We start from the raw sequence: 26921 nt of genomic DNA on the forward strand, positions 1-26921 counted from the left end.
ATTATGGTAAAAAAAAATCTATAAAAAAGAATCACATATTTAAGAAATCTACTGTTTACTTAAATTATAAGTTTAAAATGTATCACATTCATTTAAATTCATTGTTTTAAAGATGGATATAGGTATTTGTGTCTTCGCTTGCAGGAGTTCCAAATGGTCTGGCAGATTTTATTGAACCGTTGACTCGGCAGGGACTATGCAGGATGGCTCTACAGCCACATGCCAATTTGTGGACTGTGTACATGTCTGATGACGAGCCCTCTCAGATTATAGAGGTAGGTACCCGGGTGATGAATGTGGGGCTCATTACAAGAGTGTTTGCCTAGAATGCGGGTGGAATCAAAATACAATACACAACTTTTCCATGGCACTTAAGAACAGAAACAGACAGGCAAAACTGTTTTTTTTCTAAATAAAATTGATAATTAGAATGATGATTGCGAATAAATATAATTTTATTCTGCCTTCTAAAGGAAGTACACAACCAAGTGTATTGTTTTCTGGAAGTTTAACATTTATTCTAAATTGAAAAACAATTTTTTTTATGAAAGATAGTTGTTGCCTTTTAAAAGGATATAATTTTGCTTTTTATGAAGTTTCGGTTAATCCAATGAACGAAATTTCAATTGATTAATCTAAAAAAAGAAATTATGTCAATAACTCATTTCACGTAAAAATCCACTTTTGGGTAAACAATCTCTTGATGGGACAATATACTGAGATGGATGTGTTTGTATCTCCACAATTCATGTGCATTTCTTATTCTTTTATTGTTTAGTTTTAGATCCATTTCTAACATTGAATCCATATAATACAGTAGCATTCACACTAGGTATCAATAATTCGTTGAAATGAGATGTTGACAATTGTTATGACATATTACATGGCTGTTGCTTTATTGTTCAATCTATGCCATACATTCAACTCTGCGATGTATGAAGTCTTGAGGTTTTTACATTTCATCATGACAGGATGATAGCAGTGACTCTCCTATAGACTCAGTAGAAAAACCATATTTACCAAACTATAAACTATTGTTCTATTTTACCACTTGTAGGCCTTGTTTGATTTATATATGCAAATGTATTGATTGCGGAGGCTCAATTTCCATTTTTCATTTTTAAACAGAAATAAAAATGCAGCGTGAATCAATTGATGAATAATATTTGATGAAATAATTAGAGAAGGATATTTCTGGTATGCTGGGCTATGATTGATTGTTGTTTGAACAGTAACATTTCTCCCACACAACTGTTAATTTCATAATTAAAGAAAATTTGCAGTGAAAGGATTACTGAACAGGATTTATAACAAGCATAGTACATGTCTGCTGATAATGGTTTTCAAGCTTTGCAAAGCTGATAATATAGGTGTGGTTAGGAAATGTAAAAAAATGCTACTCACTGTAAGAATAGCGCTGAAAAAATCTTGAAGGAAAAAAACATTGGTATCTTAACAATGAATTGGGTATTTAAGTTTGCTTGACGATATTTTCATGATAGATCTGGGCATGGAGCTTGTTAAAGATAAAACTGGAAAGCCTCATTTAATTCTTAAAGTATCTTTGTGGCCATGAAAAGTTTGTAGTTCGAAAATAGCTCTGATAACAGAACAATGTCGGAAATTTACAAAAAACCTTTGTTGTTTAAACTGAAAGATTGTGTTTCAAAACTACTGAAGTATAGATTTTATCTGGGAAAAGTGAAAAAGTACATAACATTTGGATTTTATTTCTATCATGATAATAATGTGGATGCAAGATGCTGGCTATCACTTACACTATGGAAGTTGAACAACAGTAAAAGATCAATATGTCTCTGTTTGCTTCTAAAGTAGCCAGCACTGATTACAGATAGTTTGTTGTATATCTGACCACTTTTGGTGATAATAGATGCAATGAGACCTTTTTAAATTGTGTTAACATGCTGATAATGCTGCCTAGCAACCTGTTCAACTATAAATCCATTTACAGTTCTTTAACTTTGAAGTATGATTTTTCTGATAAATGCTCATTGAGTGCTAATGGCAATTTGTGCTCTTGTTCAGTTGAAATCAGTGATGGATTTCAAATGTAGTTAACGCCGCAACGGTCTCATTCAACAATTAACTTTCCATGATGTGTTGAAGGAAATACAATGACTTTGATCATCCTTGTTCTTTTACAATGCTATGTATATTGAAAAGTGATATATGTTGACTATTCTGGAAAAGGATATTAACCACAAACGCTGATAACAGGATTATAAAACAAAAGCTCTTATGTGAAGCTAATGGCCTAGCCACAGGAAACAATAAAACCATGCATGAATCATGGTCTTACCCGTAATGCCAGCAAAAAACATAGTGTGATGATAATATTTGTGGGCCAGTAATGGGGACTCGGAAACAATGTGTGCCGCCCGTAAGTTACGAGATCGTCTCCGCATTGCGGGTCAGCCATTGCCCACTTCAGACGAGCCAAGGCTTGTCCGTCCTGTAAACGATCATGTTGCTCGTGTGCTACAAAAACAGAGAGAAAAAGTATGCAACACATTTAAATGATATCTTTCTGGCCATATTATGGAAATAATGTTTATCAGTAGTATTTGTAGTCATGAACTAAGAGCATTCTCAGAAAAAAAGGTTTTAGATATTCGTCAGTGTCACTGTCTTTATTGTTGTCCTGAATATTTAACCATAACTAGGTAAATATTTAAGAAATAAGCATGACAATGGGTCAAATTTTGCCAACACGTGCCTATCACATAGCTCCGTTTAACCCTTCAGCTACAAAGTTTGGATTGGTATGTTGGAGTGTGCTTGTGGGTTGGGTGGTCAATCCAGACAACAACTCATGAAAAGATTGACAGACTTAAATAATCTTTGGTACACATTTTTTTTACATCATAAAATATAGGTCAAGTTTCATTTTTTGTTACAAACCTCTAATTTTTAATGCACTCTCACAAGTTTTTACAACTTTTTTTATTTTTTTTGTCTTGGAATGAGCATATTTTTGCGTAAATATCTGCAAACAAGTGATAAAAGACAGCTGACAAAAGATCAGATCGCAGATATTCATATTTCCATTCAAAAATTAATGTTTTATGGCTTGAAGCATTACTAACGGTTTAAGAAAAATGCATAAAACATCTATTTTGGAACTTGGATATAAAAATCTGCGATCTTTTTTTTGTCAGCACTCTTATATGACTGGTTTACATGCATTTTCACAAAAATTGGCTCCTTCCAAGAAAAAAAAAATAAGTTGTCAAAGCGTTCAAACTGTGAGAGTGCAGCTTTAAGGCCTCTTTTTCATCTTAGAATATCTGGTCAGGACAATACCTAATAAAATGGTGACGGATTTAAATGAATACTGGTTCAGGTTGTTTAACACCATACAATACAGGTCAAGTTTGACTTACAAATCACTAAATGTATGGAGTTATGTCCCCTATTCAACTTAACATTACAACAATTTTTCAGATTATAACTTATGAAAGGTTCAACTTATTTAGATAATTTTGGATACTCATGTTCAATACCGTAAAATATGAAGCAAGTTTGACTCCCTTTACAAACTACTCTTTTAAACTTAGAATTTGCCAAACTTTTCTGTCAAAATGATAAGTTATGAAAGGAACAATTTCATTTTATTTTGATAAATACAGGTCAAGTTTGACTATGGGGTAACAATTCACAAAGGTTTGATGGAGTCATAACCACTTTTCAAAGAAATAGTTTACTACAGTATTCAAATGTCAAGATGGTGTGTGTTGTTGTTCGCCACCCCTGTGACAGCTTAGTTAATATTTGTTGAGCTCTGTTAATTGATCAACTGTGAAAAATAGAAAAGTGTTGGCATTCACTTGGGATATTTTTGTTTTAAAAAAGATGTTTTTTTGGCAAGGAATGGCTTCAGTAGGAATATTCAATAAACCATTGGCCAGTTGTATAGGTAGAGAGTGCATAGCCATATGTGTGAGCATTCCTCACCCAAACAATGACCTGAATCAAAATGTATAGATTAACCTTAGTGGTGCTTTCTAGTACTAAAATACTGGTGCTTAAGAGTCAATTGATGACGCTTCTGCGTAAGCGACTTGCCCCAAAGGCTTTCAGCTTTTGTACAACTTCCATTTGTTGCATAAAAACTTTCTATGGACATCTCTTATTTCTAAAAGTCTTTAACTGTTGCCATGACTGCATTACAATATTGGTGTAGGGATATCATCATCATTATTATTATTATTATTGTAATACAAGGACTTTTAATTAGAGCCATAACTTTCATATAGTATACACAATATGGGAAATGTTACAAGTACATTTTCTCCAGCTATTAGTTCCAATTACGCTTTATAATGATGTGGAATCTCCCTCAAGACTTCCCTGAAATTCAACTTCCTTTGTGCATATTAAACAAAAAAAGTAGACTTTGTAAAGAGCCCTGATCAAGATTCCTCCTGTTATTTATACATGACATTATATTGGAAAAGGAAAGAAAATTGTCACCTAACACGTCATCATAATTCTCATAACTTTGTTTCTCTTACTTGACACATAATTGCTAGTCTCATGGATACGATAGTTAAATGAATGAATGCTAACTGGCTAGTTTCACAGTAACAGTTCTAGTTAGCTAAATGAGTGCTGGCTTGTTTCATTCTAACAGCTCATCATGTTTTACTCATTGGTCAGAAGCTACATGAACCTCCGTAACTTGCAGGATAGCCTCCGTGAAAAGGGGCGTACCCCGGAGCACCCACGAGCCGACCCCAGGGGTGGGGCTGGGCCAGGAACCCCCGGTGGCAGGGAACCAGAGGTCGTTGTGGTGTCCTTCCCCAAGGTCAAGGGCAGCATGGGGCTCAGCATCGTTGCTGCCAAGGTCAGTGAATCATGGTGTTCAGTAGGACTGGGCCGGTACTCATAAACCTTCTTAAGTCATTTACCAACTTAAGTCACTTTCCTAATTTTATTATCTCTTTAGTCATATGAAATAAAAAAAATAAAGAATTTTTATTATCTCTTTAGTCATATGAAATAAAAAATAAAGAATTTCCAAAATACATTATTTCTATTGGCCTTATTGAAAAAAAAAATACTTTAATGTTAAAAACACTTATACATTTCTTTTCATTTGGCTTTGAATTTTTTTATGAAATTGACTTAAGTTAGGAAATGACTTAAGAAGAGTTATGAATACCACCCCTGGTTGTGATCAATTGTGATTATTATTAAAGTAAATAAATGAATGAAATATTATGATGCCAAGTGTGGGATGAGGATTTCCAATATTTAATTAAAAGGGTTGATATTAATATGTAATTGTGGGAAAGTTATTCTTAAATCAAAACATTATTGTCACATGTAATGAGCATAATGCTAATATGACAATTCCATGGCATTTTTTTTAAACCACAGAATACAGTGGCTTCTGCAAAAATCACACAATCAATTATTTAGATTTAATCATTTTTTTAATAAATGTAAGAAAAATGAGGTACTCGCTCATGTTTTTGGAACAAAAATTAGTTTTCCCAGTTATTCATCTGAAAACATTTATTTTATAATTATTATATTCTATGATATCGAAATTGCCACAAAAAAATACAATTATAGTATGAAAAAGTATTTTGGTTTTAGTTGGGTGAGAACCCATGCTGTCAAGACAATTTATAAAACTGACAGCTTCACAACTAGGCCACCAGGACTTATACGAAAGTCATGGATATTTTAACCTATTGACAATACATTGATAACATCACTTGATAATGGCAATTAAAAAAAACGTGCATCAACAAAGCAGAAACTTAGTTACCATTAGCGTTGTTAATTAGCTTTATTATTGTGATTGAAAATTGAGGTCTTTAAAGACAATATTTGAGAAAATATCAACATTTGCTGAAGAGTTTGAGCTTTTGGCATCGTCGTTTTAACACTCCTAAAGGGTTTGTCACAATTTATTTTATTTAGTCCCTTTAAGAAGCAATAAAGGATGAAATTTAGTTGCCTTTTCTTTTGTCTTTTTTAAGAGGAGCATTGACCTTAACATTCAGCAAATGTAGCAATATAGTGCCATTCATGAATATGTCCATAGGTTTGTTGAATAAAATGTTGAACAAGTTTAACATTATATCAGTCATGTTTAAATTTTCCCCCTTTTTGCAAAAACAATGCTATTTTTCAAAAGGCCCTGCAACCATTCCCTTAAGAGTGGGAAAAAACACTGATCTGAAGAAATTTCAAAGACCCTCTATGAATCAATTTAATAAATGATTCTTATGATGATCTGCATGTCTAAGGATTGTCTTATTAAGTACATGTTATAACTTAATTTTGATGTTTCTGTCTGAAATTTAACATTAGTTCTTTGAGTTAGTACAGCATGGAAGCCAAATGTATCGATCAATTATACAGAGTTTGACATTGATTACACGTTGCAAATTATTTATCTCAACCCGTAATTTAAATACCTTAACTCGATTGTATACCTAGCCATTTATAGCAATTTAAACAAACTTGAATTGTGATTGGTTTAATATCTGCAATTAAGTGCTTCTTGTACACGTTTGGATTTTCTTACTTGCATAATTTTTGTGAGAAACAAATATACAATTTTTTAACACAATATAATTTTAGAAGTTGAGTTTAATGACCATTCTATTGAAATTCTTGTATAGTTTGTGGATATTCAAATTGGACAGGTGGTTTTGGAATTATAATTATCTTTGACTTTGAATGCTATTTGTATGCAGGGAACCTCTAATTAGTAGCTTTTGAGCGTCATTTGTAAGCACTATGGTGAATGTTAAGTGGATTGATACCTTTAAGTGCTTGGTATGATTAAATTAATCAGATATAGATTTACATTTCAAACTTTTGGATAGTTGAGGGCTAATGGATTATTTTCTTGGAAGCAGTTGGATTTTCATGAAATCAAATACTATTTTTGTAACAATTGGTGTGTTTTAAGCTTTGCTGATCATTTTGATGAGAGGATTTAATGTGTCTTGTTTAGGAAATATTGTCTCTGTCATTGTTTTACTAACAGAAGTTATGATTGATTTAAAAAAATTCTCCTATTTGTTTGGTTGTGGTACACTATAAAACTCCATTACATTCTGTCTAATGTTTGATTGTTGTGTAACAAGCTTGTTTTGAACTTAAGTTCTCAAGTTAAGCTATTGTTGAGTTTCAATCATAGACTTTTCTTCCAAAGATAAGCGAAACTGATAGAATTGTTCTGACTTCCACCTGAGCTCAATTTTATACAAATCCTAATACGGTAGCAGTTTCAACTGATAAAATTGTGTTTTCTGATTCCTGTGTCAATACAGTTAAGACTATCTTGAAATGCGCATGTATCTTTGATAAAAGTTAATGTTTACAAATGAAATGAGGTTTTTGAAAGCCAGTTTAGGTGTTCAGATATTTGACAAGATTTGATTGGTGGGTGTGTGAGGACATTTCAAGGTCTTGGATCCGCTGGAATTCTGTACGGAGTGGGGGGAATGTGACGCTTTGATTGATCATACTTTAACTACTGTATCTCTAAAATTGTTTTCCACCACAGTCATTGAAAGTCATTATATTTTGGTATATTAATACATATCTTAAAACCATAATAACTTCATAATGATTTCATATGATCAAGTTTATAAGAATGATTTAATTCTTTTAGAAGCGTATTAAATTGCTGAAACAAATATTCAGATATAATCAAAACCTCACCGTTTGATAAAGTGCTGGTTTTATCAAAAATTAAAATCTTCCATATACATGGTTATTGTTATTTACAAAATCGTAAGACAATAATTAATTGGAGCAATTAAATATTGAATGAACCAACGTTACATTGATCTTCTGTAAGCAAGATAGGATCTTTCGAAGTCCGGTTGGCATAGAACCAGCGTCATTCTATAAAACAAGCTGGGTTTGATAATGAGACTGATTATAATTATCATAAAGTTTTGTGTCCTTAGATCTTGATTTCAAACATGATAGTTTGTTAAGTAATAGGTTTGAAGAGTAAATTAAATCTTTTACAAGGAAAATCATTTAAATGTTTACGAGACAGTATTGGTATAGTAGTTTATTTAAAAAAAGTTATATATAGCATGTCTGTTCGTCAAACAAAAAAGTCTTGGTATTGTCAGAGCCTTGTTATACCCCCACAAACAAAGTTTGAGGGGGTATATAGGAGTGAGCTTGTCGGTCGGTCGGTCGGTCGGTCTGTCGGTTTTCATGCTTTCCGGACAATAACTCATGAAAGACAGATTTGAAAATTTTTTGGTACACAGGTATAACATCAGAAGATACAGGTCAAGTTCGATATTGGGGCTGGTGGGGCCAAGGTCTAGGTCAGTGTTACTAAAAATAGAAAAACGGTTTCCGGACGATAACTTGGAGTTATGGCCTCTTTTCAAAGGAATGGTTTGCCATTCCTGTGTCCAGGCGGCATTTGGGGGTATTCGTCACTCCTGTGACAGCTCTAGTTGTTGTTGTTGATGTTGTTGGCATCTTCAGTGTTGTCGTCGTCAACATAGTCAGCATTGGCATTGAACAAAAACTTTTCATTGTGTAGTAATTTTGCTGTAACGCAGATATGGTTTGAATTTGTACTAAAGTGAAACTTGGCATTTGTGCAGTAGTTCCCACCACTAAATCTAAGTCATGGTTCATGTCAACTAAGTTACGGCCCATGCTTACTGAGAAAACAGCAGAGCAATGGCATCTCCCTGTGTTGTTTTTGTAAAAAGGATGAGCATTGCATCTGCTTGCAGTGCTCTTGTACAATAAAATAATCTGTAAATGATTTGGAAACTACTGTATTTGGTATCTTCCACTTTGTGCTTGCCTGCTTGAAATGCTTGCCTTCTGTGGCCAATGTATTGCATTTCATGAGAACAAGAACTGATCCCTTCATGCACAGTAGACCCTCTTTGATGTGTTAAGGGTCTAAATGAATTACCCATTGTTTCACCAATCATCGGCATTCCAATCTAACCATATGCCACATAAATAAAGCAAGGCATGGCAAAAAATAAGGCATATCTCGAGGAACTGTTTGGTAATACTGTCATGAAATATTTCATGAATATTTTATAAGAGATTTGCAATTGAACCTTAGTGCAATAAACTGGAATATGCTTATCCAGCTTTTGGTAAATATATATTATTATATCTTGTAGATTTATTTAAAGTTTATTATTTCAAATTATAAAGTCACATTAATTTCATTGGCAAACAGCTATCTGCTCTGAGGACTTCATAGCACATTATAACCATACCAAGGTATATTACATGGGTAGATTTTGTTCTTGTTAATCAAGTGTCAAGTAGAATTCTGCTTTTGAAACATGGTATTGTTTCATTCTTGTTTTATTAAGAACTGTTCCTGTAACTTTCAGCCTTCAGCTTCCAATCTCTGTGCATTCTGTTTCTTGTTCAACCAGACCTTTGTATTTATGAGATTTCTCTTGACAGAGATGTATAATTATTTACATAAGAAAGAGAAGCTCTTCAGTGGACCATGCCTGGCTTACAATGTTCAATACATGATATAGTGCGATGTGACCTGCCCTCATTTCCGGTGGAGCTCTGAGTAGGGCTGAGAGAAAACCTCACAATTGACAACTTCACCTTTAATAATTATGCAGGCGTTCAAAAGTCCTTTACCTGACTTGATTCATTGTGACTTTGTTTCTTTATTTTGTTGTCATATTCGTCTTAAAAAAATAAGGCACAAAAAAATGTTTTCTCAAAAGAAGTTTTGATTGAAATTGGTCCCTTTTTGATCAGGCAGGGCAGATTTTATTTGATGTGAAAGTTTGCTTTTTCTTCATATTTTATCAGTCGATGAATGTGAATAGTTTGCTGGCTCATTGAGTAACGAGGGAAACTTCAAACTTTTATTGTAAGGGGTGCTCAATTAATCTTCAGCATTTTCAAATTCTGTCCTTGGCAGGTTTTGCTTTTTTTGGCTGTAAGTGGATATCTGTTTTGGATCTTTGAGGTACAAATTTCATTTCTAAGAATGTCCTTATATAGATTTATGCATTATTCAAGAAAAGGTTATTAAATTATTCATTGGATGTTTCTGAAATCCCAGGGGACTGTCTCGATATCACAATCATGTTTTTGCTGTCCTTGCTCTGTGTTATTTTATACAAAAATCATTGTGAATATGTATTTTATTAAATGTGTTTTAAAAGTTGTTTCAAGAGCTGCATTTGCATTAAATGTGTAGTGCTAGTTAAAAGATTGGATGATTACATTTAAAAGTATGTTGTTTTTTTTTATAAATGCTTCTGTCCTATTGTGCAGTGAGTTTTCTTTTCAATTAGAAATTCAGAATTCTCATTTTCCTTTAAACTCCTGATTTATATTGCTTCATTGTGTTATAACTATGTATAAATTGTGCTCAATCAGCAGGAAATCATTCAAAATGACAAAGTGGATTATAAATAACAATTAAACAGGTAAGAACAAGGAAAAAAATGAAGATTTATTATTATGATTAATTGTTAATCTTAGTTTTGCCAGTAACCCTAAATGATATAAAATGAGATGGAATTTCATGGATGGCATGTTTTGTGGCCAGAGAAACCATGGAAGGTCCTGAGGCCCTGAAGTTATTATGGATCTACTTTTAATTAATTGATATCATTGGATGTGACATGTTTCATGTACCAAAGTCTGGCCACTCAGGCTGATTGCTTGGCTAAGTTAATATGTATAGGAAAATAGACATAACATAGCTAAGTTTGTTGGTTAGTCAAAAATGAAACAGTCCTGTCTGCTTTGCTATACCATTCGACTTTCAGTCCGCATCAATTATTCGGGCAATGTTCTTGGTTTTGATTGAAAAATGTGGATAAAAAATAGTGACGTTTAACCAACTGACAAAATAAAATTTAAAAAAAAACTGAAAAATTGTTTGTTCTATATGAGATATGTAAGTGTTGATGTGAAAAAATAATTCATTTTAAGAGGTAGAAAATAAAAGGTGATGTACATCTATGTGTTCCAGGGTGACGGGCAGAGAGAGAAGGGCATCTACATCAAGTCTGTTGTGCCCGAGGGAGCAGCTGCTATTGTAAGTAACATCTCCCTGATTGGGTCTCAAAAAGCCTTTTTGAGTTCTTATGCCACTGGTTGTATGAAGGTCCTTTTAAAATAAAACATATTTAAAACACAGCTTGAAGTTTTCAATTTAATTTTTTTAATTTGTATCCACATTTTAGAAATAAAATTAAAAAAAACAGATTTGGAACTGTATTTGGCATTATGTATTCAACTGTCTCAAAGTGGTCACAGCAATTTTAGTGTTGCATACAATGCAGAAAGACATTAAACTGTTATCATATGGTGTGTCTGGACTACATCCATCTTTGATGTCGATGTCTCATTATGAAAGCCATTCAAGAATTTCAAGTGCTCTCGACTTCTTGATACAATTCTATTTGTGATCAGAGACGTTTATTCAGAAGCATATGTTGATATTTTGGTTTAAGGGATCATCTTTTGTCAATTTCATGGTATTATCATTAAATCCTCATATAATTCCAATTTATTTGGATGCCTACTTATCTCTTATGTCAGGGAGGCCGTTTAAACGGCGGTTATTTTGAGGGCCTGACTTAAACATGTAGGTTGGTGATAAATTAATAGACAAGTTCGTCAAGTCTTTGGAATGTGTAGAATGCAGAGTGTAAACATTCAAATACCTGCTAGTAAAAAAATACAAAATTTAAACTTAACTTTTTCGTAGAATTGCCATTGAAGAACCAATTTTATAACTCAAAGGGTTTACTTTGAAATTTGTTTGTTTATTATTGAGGAGTAAAATTTTAAAGAGAGGATGGTAATTTTTATGTATCAATAAAAAAAAGTGTATGAATATTGGATTATACGCTTGAGCATATTAAGTGAATTTATTGACGTGGGAAATTCAGAGGTAATATAAAGTTTTTACTTACCACAATTATGATAATGCATGAAGTTTTGGCTGTATGATCTCACGATCTGCACTTTGATACATTTGTAATTTGTTTGATTTCTTTTTATCTTGGCTTTTCAAATTTTGTTCATAAACACAAAATTACAATATATAACTATAAATATATATTTGACAGAGCAAAATGCTTTCTAGTCAGTTGTTTCAGCTCAGTTTTATTATATGTTTTGTACTGGTAAGTTAAATTTCAAGTTAACATACGTTCTCTGTATTCCAGGATGGTCGACTGCAGGCCGGGGACCAACTACTAGAGGTTGATGGGAAGAGTCTTGTTGGGCTCACGCAAGAAAAGTGAGTTTAAAAGTCTGCAGTAACAACCATACCTGTTGTAATAAGTCATCGACTGAGAGGTTTTTTTTAAAGACCCTAGCATTAAAAATAGTGTCTCAATTTGTCAGTAAAATTGATGTTGTGTAACCTTAAAGAAGTAAACCAGAGTACAATTTATAGTCAACAATATGGCCAACTCCATAGATAGTTACCGGGTGAGTAGGTGACCTAATATGGTATATACAGGGCAAAGGAAACCATAATGGGTCACTAAGTGAGAAACATATATATATCACCTCGACAACCTGTTTACACGTAAAAATGATTCATTTATTCATCAGAATATTCATCTTGCCATTTAGGTACAATATAAATTTGGTGACCCAATATGGAAAAATATGGGGTCACTGCATGACCAGTCCTGGACCAATGGCATTGCCTCATTTATGTTGGAAGCGTGATATAGTATAATTAAAGGCCAAGAATGCTATTTGTTTTTAAAATCAGGTTATCTGAATTAAATAAATTTTATAACAGGTCTTATGTCAACTTCCAATGTTTCAAAGTTAATCCACTAACTCTTATTGTAATTTTCAAGAGTAGAAACATTATGAAAAATAAATTAAAAAAAGTCAGAATTTTTGAAAAAATAATTTTTGTGTTCAACGCAAACTTCTCAAAACAGGATATATTTTAACTTAATTGATGATTTGTATCAAAACCGTTCACAAAGTAAATAAAAAAAAAGCTCCATTAGAAATCAAATTAATTGTATAAATTACCTGTGTCAAGGTTTATGAGTCATGATGCACGTCTGACACATGCTTCTCTTTGTTCACCTGTATGCACATATTACATTCAATTTAAATGATATCCATATTTGGATGTGTGGGATATGATATGGAGTTATTAAAAAATAATTGACAAAAAAAACTATTTTATCTCGGAAACAGTGGTAAGGATTTTGATTTTACAGTATCTTGGAGTTATATTGAACTAGCTTATCTTGGAATAGATAAATAAATAAAAAAAATAGCTCTGAAATGCTGAATCAGACTGTGATTTTGGTTCAGTTTTTCGTTGTGATCATTTTGATTTTTAAAAAGTTGTAGAAATAACTGACATGGGTAAAGGGAAGGGCAGGCTAGTGAAAACTCATTTAGGCCCACGCAAAATCTCCTATGAAAAAAAGCCATTGTGATGTTTGTAAAATATTTATAAATATTAAACACCCAGTCTTCTCTTTCACCAAACATTGTAGAAATAATTGATGATTATTGGGAATTGGCATTTTTGCTATTTTTAAATAATTTTAGAACTGTTTTGTTGTTTTTCGGAGTGGCCAAATCCCATTTCACTTGGGTTAATATTTTGCTAACGTTTATCATTTCACATACTTCAGTGGTTTAAATCATGACCATATTCAATTTTTCTATATCACCATTTTTCACCTTCTAAACATAGTTTAATAAATTATTTGCAAATTGTTTGGTGAAATAGAACAGATTGTGTATATATTTACATTATATAAGGCTCATATTTGATCTTAAAGAATTCAAGCAGCAGAATAATTTCTTAATTAAGGGGAATTTTCTTTGCTGAAAATGACCCTTTGTGAAGCTCCTTTTTTTATAATGTTATAAGAAGTCTTAACGAATTGTATAATTTTGTTGTATTTCAAACTGCAATTATTCTTTAGATATGTTTTGTGTATGTGTGTATCAGCTAGAGGTCTTATTACATACTTTAAATAAACTATTGTTATGAGCTATAATTGTCCAGTCATGAAGTATTATTTACAATATTGTTGTGTATTGTTCAGGGCTGCTGAATTGATGACAAAGACTGGTCAGACAGTGAATCTGAAGGTCGCAAAGCAAGGTGCCATCTACCACGGCCTCGCCCAGCTCCTTTCGCAACCATCTCCCATCATGCCCAGAGGTAGGTCTTTAATCCTTTTCAAATTTATAAGCTTATCTGTTTATCATAGATAAACTAACTTTTTAACCATATTTACATGAAGTTCACTCATTGTGCACAGGTTTAGCAAGTACCATAACTCTGGATAAATTAGTCTTGTAGTTATTCCCCTTGTTTACCTGTAAATTGGACAAGTATTGGCAGCTGCTGTTTTGATGCTCTTCCTCAGGCATTGGATCAAACAATGCCTTAGGATGAGAGTGGTCTAGTAGTAAAGGTGTTCACCTTCACTCAAAATGTTGTGGGTTCAATCCCCACCAAGATGATATTGGTCTAGTATATAGACATCCACTTCTTACCCAAGAGATTGTGTGTGGGTTCAATCCCCACCAGGGTGTGAGTGATCTAATAATAATGGTGTCCGCCTCTCACCCAAGAGGCTGTGGGTTTGATCCTCACCAGGAGTTCTTTCTCATAACTTTTGCAAAGTGGAAACCAGCACTGGTTTGTTCATAGCATGATTCTATAAGCTGTCGGGTTTTCTCAGAATCACAATGAAATGAGCATGAACTTAAATGATGCCTAAGGGGCTTGCTGTATAGTTTTTGTAATGCATTTTTGAGCTCCTTCCTAACACAGGGGAAGTTTGGGTTTTTAAGGTCTGTCATTGCCTATTGGCAACATTATGGCTTGATCCCAACGCATCACTTTGCAGTTTAAAGAAGAAATTAAAACCCATTGGCGGGGATTTACCCTCATTCTTGAATAAGGTATGAAGTCAAAGAGAATAATTTAGTACCCAAAAGTGGTTGTTATCAACGATGAATGACATCTTAGACGTTTCACAACCGAGAGAAGAGAAGAAAGAGGGGTCATTCCTCCTGCTTGACCTCATGATGCCATCACCTTGGTTCGGTTGCAATGAATTGTCCTGAAAAGAGTTTCAGAGCCTCAACTAAGACTATAATCCTATCTGTTGATATCCTTTGATGATCATAGCAGAATGATTGTCCTTCTTTACAAAAATATACTTATTTTCTAATACTTGATTAGATAAAAGTCGATAGTATTTTGAGTCATGACTACTGTTTGATTGAGATCGTAAATAAAATTGATTTAATTTTGTTCCAGCCTCCCCTCAGAAGGGCCCCATGACCCCCAACAAGCAGCGTCCTGGTGAGGATGGCCCACCCCCGTACAATGGAATGCCCGAGCCTGACCGCCGGCCGGGCATGCACAAGTCAGACTCCCGCACCCTACCCCGGGACTTTAGGGGCCAGGGACTGCGAGGGCCTGATAGTCGATCCTCCCCAGCTCTTAACAGTAAGTTATGGGTTCCAAAAAACAAGATTATAACTTGTAGGGACACACACTCACTGCACAATAGGATCAGTTACTGTGCATGCTGGACATAGGCTGGAGACAAATAATGTACATGCTTCATTCATATTACTTTACGTATCCCAAAATGTTTCCTTCTGTCAATCTAGCCAACATGACCATGCACAGTAGCTGATGGAGTTTTTTATGTTAATGATTTAACTCCTGCTGTAAAATTTTGTATGCTAAGGATTAGTGTACATATTTCCAGTGAAGTATAGACGAAAATCAATTGGTTCAGAGGTTGAAAGGTCATGGCATTCGAGTGTGGTGGCAGATTACGTTGAGGATGTTGAATTTGGACCTGAGGAAGGCTGGCAAGGGAATACATTTCCTCGTGCCAATCGAGAAAAGAAACTGCAGCCCAATGCTCAGTCCAGGATTGAAATCGGCAAACTAAAAGATATATTTCCTCTTAAAGTGTTGAAACAAAAGGTTGAAGAGTTTGAGTTGAGGGATTATCGAGCAAGGGCAGAGAGATTGACTCCAAAAGGGGACTACTATGGCATGAAGAACTTCTCCAAATCCCTCTCAGTTGCTAGCTACTTCAGTAGGGGAACTTTGTACAGCTACCCCAGACTGACGAAAGCGCCATCACTGTATGAACTTGTTAATGCTATTGATGGCGTTGAAGATGATGTGTTTGTTGAAACTGGGCTCAACAGTGCAAGGTCTGAGCCTGAGAAAAGAACAAAGAGTGACTCTGAACTTATACCCAAGTCAAGATACAGGTCTAAGACCACTGATGATCTTAGGAGTATTAAGTATAGGAAGGAATTAAAGTCAAAGTCAAAGAGACATAGTAGTAGGTCACTTAATGGTAGAACAAGTAAGTGTGTGTGCTGAGGCTAGATCATTTCATTAATGTCAGTAGTCAGAGAGATAATCTTACCATTATTGAGATGTAAAAGATAATGTATCTCAGTAGTGCAACATTTGCAATCTTAACTAAAACAATTTCTAACATAACATTTTATTTTATGATATGTTTTATTCCAGTCAAGTACTGCTTTGACATCATCTTTAGATTTCTATTCCTTTTCAGGTGACCAGCCAATGTCAGCTGCAGAACGATTGCGCTTGCCTTCAGCTGGCAATCTCCGTGACAACACTGGGCAGTTAATGCAACAGAACCCAACCTCCCATCACTACAACCCCCGTCACCGTGCCAACCGTGACATGATGGACAAGTCTAAGTCCATTCCTAACCTTCACATGGACAATTCCATGGACGGGCGCATGGCCCAGGGATCCATGCGGCCAGCGCATAGTGTTAGTGCCTTACAACAACAGCAACAACAACAGCGAGTACCAAACCCCCATCATGCAGACTACTACAATCAGCCCCACTCCCTGGACGACTCTCGTAGCCATGACTACGAGAACCAGCCTGTGAGACAGCCTGAGCCTGGTCGAGGGTACCCGGTCAATGGTCAACCCTCGCCTGCCGGTCAGTTCCGCCCGCCCGGTCAGCCTTCCCCTGTCACTCGGCCGCCCCAGACACAGAACTTCGAGAGGCCCCAGTCACAGTTTTTCCCAAACCAAGAACGACCAGAGTTCCAGAATGGTCGACCCAAGTCAGAGGAGATAAACCCTGAACGTCTGCGGAACTTGCAAGATATGGACCGCAGTCAGGGCTCTCCACATGATAGCTTTGAAAACCGAACTCCTAACTATAGCAATATTAGACAACAGCCAAATTATGCAAATCAGGGAGATATTAGAAAAATGGACGTAACTAATCCGCCTAAACAACCAAATTTATATGAGAATGCATATCCAAGACAGCCGGAGGTGGGGCAGTCCTTCCAGCAGGTAAAACCGAGACCGCTGAGTGAAGTAGACAAGAGTCGTCCACCGACAGCCCCTAAACCAACAAAGTCACTTCCTAATGTGCAACCTGTGGTTGAAATGTCAAAATCTGAAATAGACAATAGAATGAATCAGCCAAATTTCTATGGCCAACAGAAGCCAATGTATCCTAGCACTTCCTCACCAAACTACAACACATCACCCAGTTCACATTATCAGAACACAAGCTTCATAGAAGGCAGAGGTGATATAAGCTCAAAGATGTCACCTAGTCATATGGACTACATGAACAAGAATCCTGACGATATGGCCCCCGAATTGCCTCCCCCACCCAGCATGGAAGAGCTTCATGACGAAGAGTTGCCACCATTGCCACCACCCCCAGTCACTGACTACAGACTGGAACAGAAGATTCGTGAGGAACAAAACCGTATGATGCAAATGCAGCAGCAACAACAGCAGCTTTCGGATCCCAGCTACAGCAACCTGCCCCCACAGAGCAGCCGGAACCAGTCTTTTGTTGGGAACCAGTCACTTCCAGTTGGCTACCAGCCTCCCCCCGCCCCACACGGGTACCAGCCTGTCATGTCACCTGGGTACCAGCCAGTACAGCCACAGTCACTGCCTGTTCAGCCATTGGGATATAATGCAAGTCATGACTATCAGAATATCAACTACCCAAACAGAAGTGGCGAGCACAGTCCGAGCACTCAACAGAATATGTATGAGTCATATGACCCAAGAAAAGTGCCCCAACAGCAACAAGGCCGACCACCGATCCACACACAGATCAAGGACCAGCGGGAGGCCATAGTGTCGCCATGGCAGCGGGAGGAGCGGGAAAAGCAGCAGAAGCAGCAGCAGAATGGGATGAACCGCCTTAGGGAGATGGAGATCGCTGACCTGGAGGCGCGGCCCCAGCGCAGCCATTTGGAGGAGGAGCGCCTCCGAAAGTTGAAACTGGATCAGGAGTTCCAGAGACGCCTGGAGGAGGTCCAGGACAATGAGGAGGAGGAGGACTCAGATGATGAGCGAATTGTAAGTGACCTTTCCTGAAGTTGTGCTGTTTACACACAAGTATTGACTAAGTTTGATACTCGTATTATTTATGTCTTTCTTCACATCTTATTGAAATCAAACATAGAACTCATGTTCACTATGTATAAACACAAGTGGCAAGGCCCATAACTCACATAAATACCTGTTGAGTAACTCCACGTTATCATCTGCGAAAAACAGATGAGTGTTGCACTGGCTAGGAGTGTTCTTGACATATCGGTATAATAATTGCTATTTATCTCTCAAGTTACCGTAAATGACTGGGTATTAGACGCACTTTTTTCCCTCAGATTTTGATGCAAAAAAATGCCTGCATATAATACCCAGTAACAATTTTTTGAACTTTTTTTCTGAGGTCAATTTCTAGCCGAGAGTTTGTTTAGATTTATGTAGAAAGGGATGTTACTCGCGTCATATTGATCGAGTATATACGGGTTAAAACGGCACTTGAAGATCGGGATACGGTATATCGTAAGACGTTTATAATTTCAACAAAAATAATTTTCGATTAAAGTTACGATAATTCACCTAAGAGTTCGTACACTCTAAATATTTGGACACCCATAATTATTTCCCAAATACATCAATCATAACTTTCATAGTTACCAAGTTTCACAGACGAAGATTATTGATTTTTATCTTTACAATGCCTGGCTAGATTACCTAACCGTATACACCACTGTGACAATTTAATTAGTTACTACCCATCCTAAACGATTTATTGCCTGTTGAAAAGGAAGTGTGATATATTTATTTGAGGATTAAACAAACAACAAGGGCAATCAAGGGATTAAGAAAACATCGACATGGCATGTTTGTAAAACGATCTGCCAATAAGCTTTCAAACTTGTACCACACTTATAGACTATATGAAGCAATAATCGTACAGTTATACATTAATCCTGCATAGCAATGTCCATGCTCTCCACGAGATCCTCGTGGGTATAACTGTAAGTTATGTGACGTCACACAGTGTGACTCTTTGATCTGAAGCCGATAGAATGTGTTTATTCAGTTCAGTGTATGTATAAAATGGTGTTTTAATTAACTTCATGAAGGATTTACACTTATAGGCGTAATAAATAAGTTTATGACCATTGATTACTACGGATAAATTAATAAGTGGTAAAAACCAAACATGAAGAAAAAAGGCAGGTTAAACAAACATGTAAATAAAATGTAAAAATGATAATTTTCTATGTATTTGGAGAGCGAAAAAAATAATTAATTTATGGTGTCCGAACTCTTGTGAATTACGGTATTCAATATTATTTTGAATAATAAATTGAATTAAACAATAATCAAACTTACATATAAAAACAAAGTTGGGCACTGTCAAAATATTTTTTGCATAACATAACTTCATTCTCGACAGTATGGTTGTATGGTTTTAAAGATAACCATAGCCATTTTCACGAAAAAAAAATTTTTTGTCACTGTCAACAAACATGGTGGCTGAAAATGACGGACGATTTTGACATTTTTTCTATGCGTCTTTTAACCAAAAACATAGATTAAAAGTTTTTTCTCGGATTTTTCACAGATTTTTTTCCCTGCGTCTAATACCCCCTATCGTCTTATACCCAGTCATTTACGGTATACATTAACCTTTTTTTCCAAGCAGAATAATGAGGCATGGACCTAATTTTCAAAACAATCCATATTTCTCTTGCTTAGAAAAATTCTTGTCAATCAAGCAATGCTTGAAATATTAGTTAAATATTTTCCCAAATTGATTGTTTGCCTTTCTTTAAGCATGAGTCATACATGAATCAGTGCCCACACTTGTATTCTATGTTGTCAGGTGAACCCGCGAATGTCGATCCACACGCTGCAGGAGGACCTTGTGAAGAGCCGCCTGAAGCTTGAGGACCATGAGCAGAAACGCCAGTATGAGGAGGTTGAGAAGGAGAAGGAGCGAATGCAGAGGTGAGGGAACACTAGTAGAGTTAAAACCCAGACAAACATTGCAGTTGAATACTGGTATAGTGTCGTCACATTAAGAGCTGAGAGCAAAAAGGTTCTAAATGACATTTTATCTGGCACTGATAGATCCCCTTAATGTACAAAAGAAAAATTAAACAGAAATTAAAAATTTGATTGAACCATTCTTTTGCAAAGAATTTGGTATTTAACTTGAAATTAAGTCTACCATCATTAATATTGTGATTTATTTTAAAATGTGATTGGAAACTGCTGGTGCCATTATACATGTATTTCTCTTGAAATGGTTGTCTAGTGCATGATAATATTGTCAATGTGAGAATATCCTTTAAGAAAGCTGTATTGTGCATGCTTATAAGTTAAACCCCTTTCCCATGCTTGCCATTATACCTTTATGCTGATCTGTTCTGTCTGTAATTATGTGATATCATGAAAAGGTCAATAACAGTGCTTTGCAATGAATAATTTTGTTACTAGGGGGATATTAAAAAAGCGACCTGCCTCTCAAACTGAGCCCGAGGAGCCATTGGTTCCCACGGTGACTGTGCGGGCCGTGTCGAACGGGTACGCTCTTGCACATCTGCAATCGGTCTTGGTTGAGTGCATTTAGTGGCAGATTTTTTCTCTGCTTCAGTGCACTTGGGTTCAAGGATTGTAGTCATTAGTTGTTTCTGTGGTCTTAGCAAACTGGTGTTCATTTTCAGGTCAAAGATGTGAGGTCACATACAGGCATGTCACATAATGTGTTGAACTTTTGCAGCATTTTTATGCCCCCGAAAGCAGGCATATAGAAGTCATTCTGTCTGTTTTTCCATCATGATATAATGTCTGTAACTTACTAAATTTGATATGAATTTCGACCAAATTTCACCGAAATGTCCAGGGGCATAATGTATCACGCTTAGCCTTCATGCTCTTTCCTCAAAGTTCCATTGGCTATCACTCTGACAAGGTCAAACTGAGGGTATTTGTAATGTTCTTGTTTCATGTCCATATTGTCATTATATATACCGGTAAGATATGCAGGGCAGTTTTTGCAATTTTTTATGCATCATATATTTGCCAATACTGTACAAACGTTGCTTTATTTTTGCATGGTAGTTTTGCATGGTAGCACCTATTTTTTGTAGAAATGTTTGAGTAGAGTAGATGCAATACAATGTGGTCTGTTAACAACGTCAGCCAATTCATCATTTCCAGCATGCTTGTGGTGGGAGATTTTGAGGCTTACCAGAGATTAAAGGTGCATTCTTGAAATAGTTGGTCAGCTTTTAGTCTGTGAATGTCCTTGTTGGCTTGATGCACATATCAAGTTAACAGAATGGGACTTGTTGTACCGTACTTAAGTTGTTGGTTATTTGATTCAGACACATGTACTTTCATAACCCATGACCACTATAGTATAACGTCTGCAATATTTCATTCAGTTTTTTTTCATTGAAACTTTGAAAACTGCCATTCGGGAATTTACAAAATATAGAACCTGTTTATCACTCAAAGATGTATCTACATACTTGCACATTATTCATGATGACCTTATGATTCAAGAGAGTAATATCATCATTACTATTACAATTCATCAACAAATAAAATAATCCTTTTCTCAGACTGGAGCGACGAATTGAGATGTTCGAGCGCGAGAGGGAGGAGCATCGTCAACGGCAACAGAAGCGGCTGGGGAAACAAGCCCGTGAACAGGAAGAATATCTCAGGAAGCAGAAGGTCGGCAACATAAAACAAGACAGACCAATTGTAATGATAAAAACAAGAATACATGTATATATGAATAGCTTTGATAGGTGGAATAAATACCAAGAGATACTAAGCAACTATAAAAAGGTGGACTAAATACCAAGAGAAACTTAGCAACTTTAAAATATATTACGTTATTAAGTTTTTAGTACTTTCTGTCACTCGACCCACGTTGAGCCCACTTTCTCTGAGCTTAACAGTTGTCAAAAAATAGCAATGCACCCATTGTAGGTCATTTATAGGTCAAGGTCACTCTTGTAGGTAAACGTTCATAATAAAATACCTTAGCTTGTTCAGACTGTATACTTATTCATACATTGGCAGACTTTAAAATAACTTTGCACTGTTCACTACAAAGAAACTTGGATGTGTAAAAGCATACCCATATGTTTTGTATTCTGTTTTAACAGGAGGCTCGGGAGCAGCACAAGCGTGAGATTGAGGAGAACCTCCGACAACAGCGCCTCGAGGAGGAGAGATTGAAGGAGAAGAAACGCCAGGAGGACGAACGCAGACGGGAAATGGTAGGTCTTGTACTCTAAAAGAGTTACTGTGTCATATGATTTGAGGAATATATTATTCCTAACTTCATTCTTTGTATTTAAAGCACAATTCTGTGTAATGTGTACTGTTTTTGTAAAAAATTGACATGCAAGTGTTATATAAAAAATGGAATTTAGTCACCATTTCATATAAATTATTTAATATATAATTAATAAAATGCATTTAAATATGTTACTGTGTATGTGAAATACCTGAACATCTTGAAATATAAATAAATTTCTCCTTGTCTTCAGGAGCGACAGCGTGCACGAGAGCTGCAGGCCCAAAAGGACGCAGAGGAAGCTAGAGCCCGCGAAGAGATCAGACGTCAGGAAGAGGAGTACCAGCGACAGCAGTTTGCTGAGCAGGAACGGAGACGACGTGAGGAGGAACGTGAGATCAGGGTTGCAGAGGAACGCAAACGATTGGAGGCACTCAACAACCAGCAGAACTTGTACTATCAGCAATATGAAAACCTGCCCCCCCAAGGGTCATCTAAGACTATGCCAGATAGTCGCTATGGACAGCAATTTTTACCCAATCCTCCTGAAAGAGGGTCCTCTTATAACGTGGGTCGGAATGAGCAATACAACAATGGAGGGTATAGGGTGAACAACCAAAACCCTCCTTCAACCTTTCGATCAAGTCAGGAGAACATCCAGAAAAAGACTGTTTCATTCAACACCCAGCCTGAGCCCGGTCCTCCACGGAGTCCTGCCACCCAGCAGCCTCCCCAGTCGTCCTACCAGCCGTTCCAGCGAGCATACATGCCCCCAGCAGAACAGGCCAGGACCAGTTACTCCCCTTCACAGAGTGTGCCAGTGAGCTCAGTTAGCTCCCCTACTGTGAACAACAACGATGTGAAATATCGCACACAAGAGAACACTCCAACTGTAATAGGGTCCCAGGAAGTGTATCGTGACCCAAGGTCGAGAATTGAGGCCAAGATGGCGAACAAAAATAAACAAAATACGGACAGGTTATCATTCAGAGACAAAATGAAGTTTTTTGCTTCAGAGGCAGGGGAAAATACACCAAAAGAAAAACCTAAAGCTTCAACAAGTCAGAGACGCATAGAATCTCAGCTATTGTACAATGGACAATAAGAAATGCAGGTTGATAATATTTTGGCTGAATTTTCTGATATGGAGGTCTTGTGAAGTGCTTTGAATCTGTGTTCATGATATTATACAGAAAGGAGTTATGTAAGATAGGAATTGAGATAAGGATGGACTTTTGGAAGAGAGAGATTGTTGGACTGGTTTGATATTTTGTGGTGAGCTGAGATATTTCTTAGACTATATTGAACAAAAACCTCAGCAGAATGGATTTATTAGTATGGCAGGGCTTAAAAAGCGTTTGTTCAGAGCTAGATGGGTTGTGATCATGGAGAACATTTTAAGCAATAAATATTTATTGACTAATTACATTGAGGATGGAAATAATGTGTAGGGGAGAGGTTTTCATCCGAAAAGGCATTTATATTCATGTATGTGGACAAAATAGACTGTATATTATCAGTATATGTAAAATGTGTGACAGTATAGATGATATAGATTATATGCAGTAAGCATTCCAATTTTTAAAAGGAATATGTGATATTTGTATTGGGTTGTTTTTACTGTCTAATATAAATACAGTTGTCAATAGTCTACATTGTGTGATTATTGTCATAGATGTGTAGGTATTTTTTTATACTCCTTGAATGATATGCATTCATTTGTATGGAACATTAAGCTTGTAGATAATGTTTAAGTGTAGAATGTTCTTAACACATCTGGGTCTGGTGCAATAAACAAGCATTCAGGCCCAGTGTGTCGGGTTGTAAAATAGTTTTTCCCTCTTTCAATAAACTAGTTTGAAATTGTGTATCAATACCAACTGTAAGATAACTCCCTTAGCTATGAGGTCTCCTGTAATTCCTCATGGGTTTTCTCCAATGCAAACGTCAAGAACAACCAACGTTTATAAAAGGTTGCATATAAGTTTAAACAAAACGTTGCTTCAAATAAAAAGAATATTTTGTCACAAAAGATGAACACAAACTCCTTTAATGTAGTTTTAAAATATCAAACGAGGTGGTCTAGTAGAAGAAGGTATCCGCCTCACACCCAATAAATCATAGGTTCAATTCCCACCAAGGTAACGTCCTTTTGGCATCTTGAAAAGGGCGCAGTAATGGTTTCTGACCAGCAAGTGGACACGAGACTGATCCATATCCGCTTTCAGCTTTCTTCACAATCAAGCAAAAATTAATATAGTATACACACAAGTATCTTAGCTGCTGGTAAATCATTATGATACTGAGTTGGGTAGATCATGTAGTATTTATTTATTGAATAGTTAACTGATAGAAAATAGAAATATTCCAGTTGAAGCATTGTGTCACATTGTTACATAGATTTTAAAATTGTCATTGTAATAAAGAGATTTTGGTGTTGTAAGCGCATGATTTGTACACTGTAAATAGCATCTGTTATGTTTTTGTACAGTAACAAATTAGATTATTTTGTATACAATTTAAATGACTATTTCATATCAGATGTTAATACATTATCATTGTATGTACACATTACTGGAAAATCTCAGTTTACATTTTAATCTATAATTTTATATTATTATCAATATTTTCTATTCCACTGTTGGCTTCAAAGGACAAGCATAATGTTACATTATCAGGTCAAACATTTGAAATATAGAGATACCTTGTACATTGTTCATTCAAATCAAACTCAAAGTGAAGATTTGATTTTATATGGCCATATGTAAGTATATCAAACCCATATCACTGTTTTCTGTTGTCTCTATGTTAAGGTATTTGATGTACAGTATTGTGAACTGTGGACGCCTGCTGAACCCATATTATCATGGTATCATTTGGAAGGGTTTAATCTGTAAAGGAAGAGTTATGTGAATAATATAGTAATAAAAAATACTGCAAACACGCTGTTTTGACTTTACAAGATTTAAAAATTGGTCACTTCACTACTGATAAAAGTTGAAATAAAGAACAAAAATACAAACATTATTATAAATGTGTTTTCAGCAAAAACAAATTACATATTAGTTATGTGTAAGAAAGACCCTAATTATATGGGTTCACCAGGCATCGGAAATTTAACATTACGGCCGATGTGGCGACGAGATGACAAGTATATTTGTATAATGGCTACCCTACCATACCATGTGAAGCATGATAGAACCACTGTATATTGTCATATCTTTAAGCATTTACCTACATTGATAGCTGGTCTAACATTGAATATCCTTATACTTCCTTATACTTTTTGGTCAAACAATATCAGTTTATAGAAGTGATTTATTATCATATCCACCATATTTACATCATCATTTCACGAACTCCGAAAAATTGATCAAATATGTCTTAAATATATCCAGGATATTTAATAGAGCGTCCTCTTAGTGCAATAATGCAATAACTGCATAATTATACAGATAGAAGCAGATATTGCGTTCTTGCACCAAGGTGACGACTGAGGTACTTCAGGAATAACAGTTTTCATGTTTTCATTATATCGGACCTTTGTACTGTTTGCTTACAATGGAAAACATAGTGGATACATTAATACTCGGGATAGTATCGATTGCTATAATTATACTACACTGGACAGAGAATGTTACACAAGTGATATAAGTATGGTTGATTATCAAGAGTGCCTTATGAAAAACTCATATGAGACATATCAAAATATTTGTTTCATTGTGCACAATTTTTTATACACCAATAATTATGTTTTTCTGTCAGTCAACTGCAGCTTTTGATGGTTGTTTATTACAGAAATTGTATTATTAGAAGTCTGTGCCTAGACTCTCTTTATGTGTGAGTTGTGATCTGTTGACTGTTACGCTACTGTGTACATGTAGAGGGCCTGCCCCAATCTTTTGAAGCCAGATACATTACAATAATATATTAAACATACTGATGTCTTTGTGTTGATTTGCTCCATTTTAATGTAATTCCAATGGGAAAATAAGATGGTCCATATTGTCATATATCTCCCACCTGATATATGGATCTCTGGCCATGGCATTTTTATTATGTTCATTAGATACTTCTATGATTTGTGCTTGTGTTCTACCTTTTCATCCAACGAGACCTATATTCATCCTAAATTTGATGAAGACAATCATTTCTGATCCTAGGATGAATATTAAACCTTATATTGAGTTCACAAGATTTTTCTACAAGAGCTTGTTGACCTGGTTTGTTCCCCACAAG

General features: G+C 35.6%; 1 protein-coding gene across 6 annotated transcripts in view; it reads left to right on the forward strand.

Annotated features, from left to right (window-relative positions):
- Positions 1 to 26621, forward strand: part of LOC128237195 (afadin-like) — a 60491-nt gene extending 33870 nt beyond the window's left edge. For 4 of the 6 annotated variants that reach the window (XM_052952505.1, XM_052952507.1, XM_052952506.1 and 1 more), the window contains exons 16-27: positions 145 to 275; positions 4709 to 4867; positions 11015 to 11080; positions 12219 to 12292; positions 14094 to 14212; positions 15323 to 15514; positions 16617 to 18421; positions 20247 to 20371; positions 20864 to 20950; positions 21994 to 22108; positions 22549 to 22662; positions 22936 to 26621. In XM_052952505.1, coding sequence (XP_052808465.1) covers positions 145 to 275; positions 4709 to 4867; positions 11015 to 11080; positions 12219 to 12292; positions 14094 to 14212; positions 15323 to 15514; positions 16617 to 18421; positions 20247 to 20371; positions 20864 to 20950; positions 21994 to 22108; positions 22549 to 22662; positions 22936 to 23787 — 3839 coding nt within the window. In that variant the 3' untranslated portion in view covers positions 23788 to 26621. The remainder of the gene's footprint in view (positions 1 to 144; positions 276 to 4708; positions 4868 to 11014; positions 11081 to 12218; positions 12293 to 14093; positions 14213 to 15322; positions 15515 to 16616; positions 18422 to 20246; positions 20372 to 20863; positions 20951 to 21993; positions 22109 to 22548; positions 22663 to 22935) is intronic. The other 2 variants (XM_052952509.1, XM_052952510.1) reach the window with 1 other exon arrangement.
- Positions 26622 to 26921: the final 300 nt, after the last annotated feature.

This window comes from Mya arenaria, chromosome 6, assembly GCF_026914265.1.
Source record: "Mya arenaria isolate MELC-2E11 chromosome 6, ASM2691426v1".
Taxonomy (NCBI): domain Eukaryota; kingdom Metazoa; phylum Mollusca; class Bivalvia; order Myida; family Myidae; genus Mya; species Mya arenaria.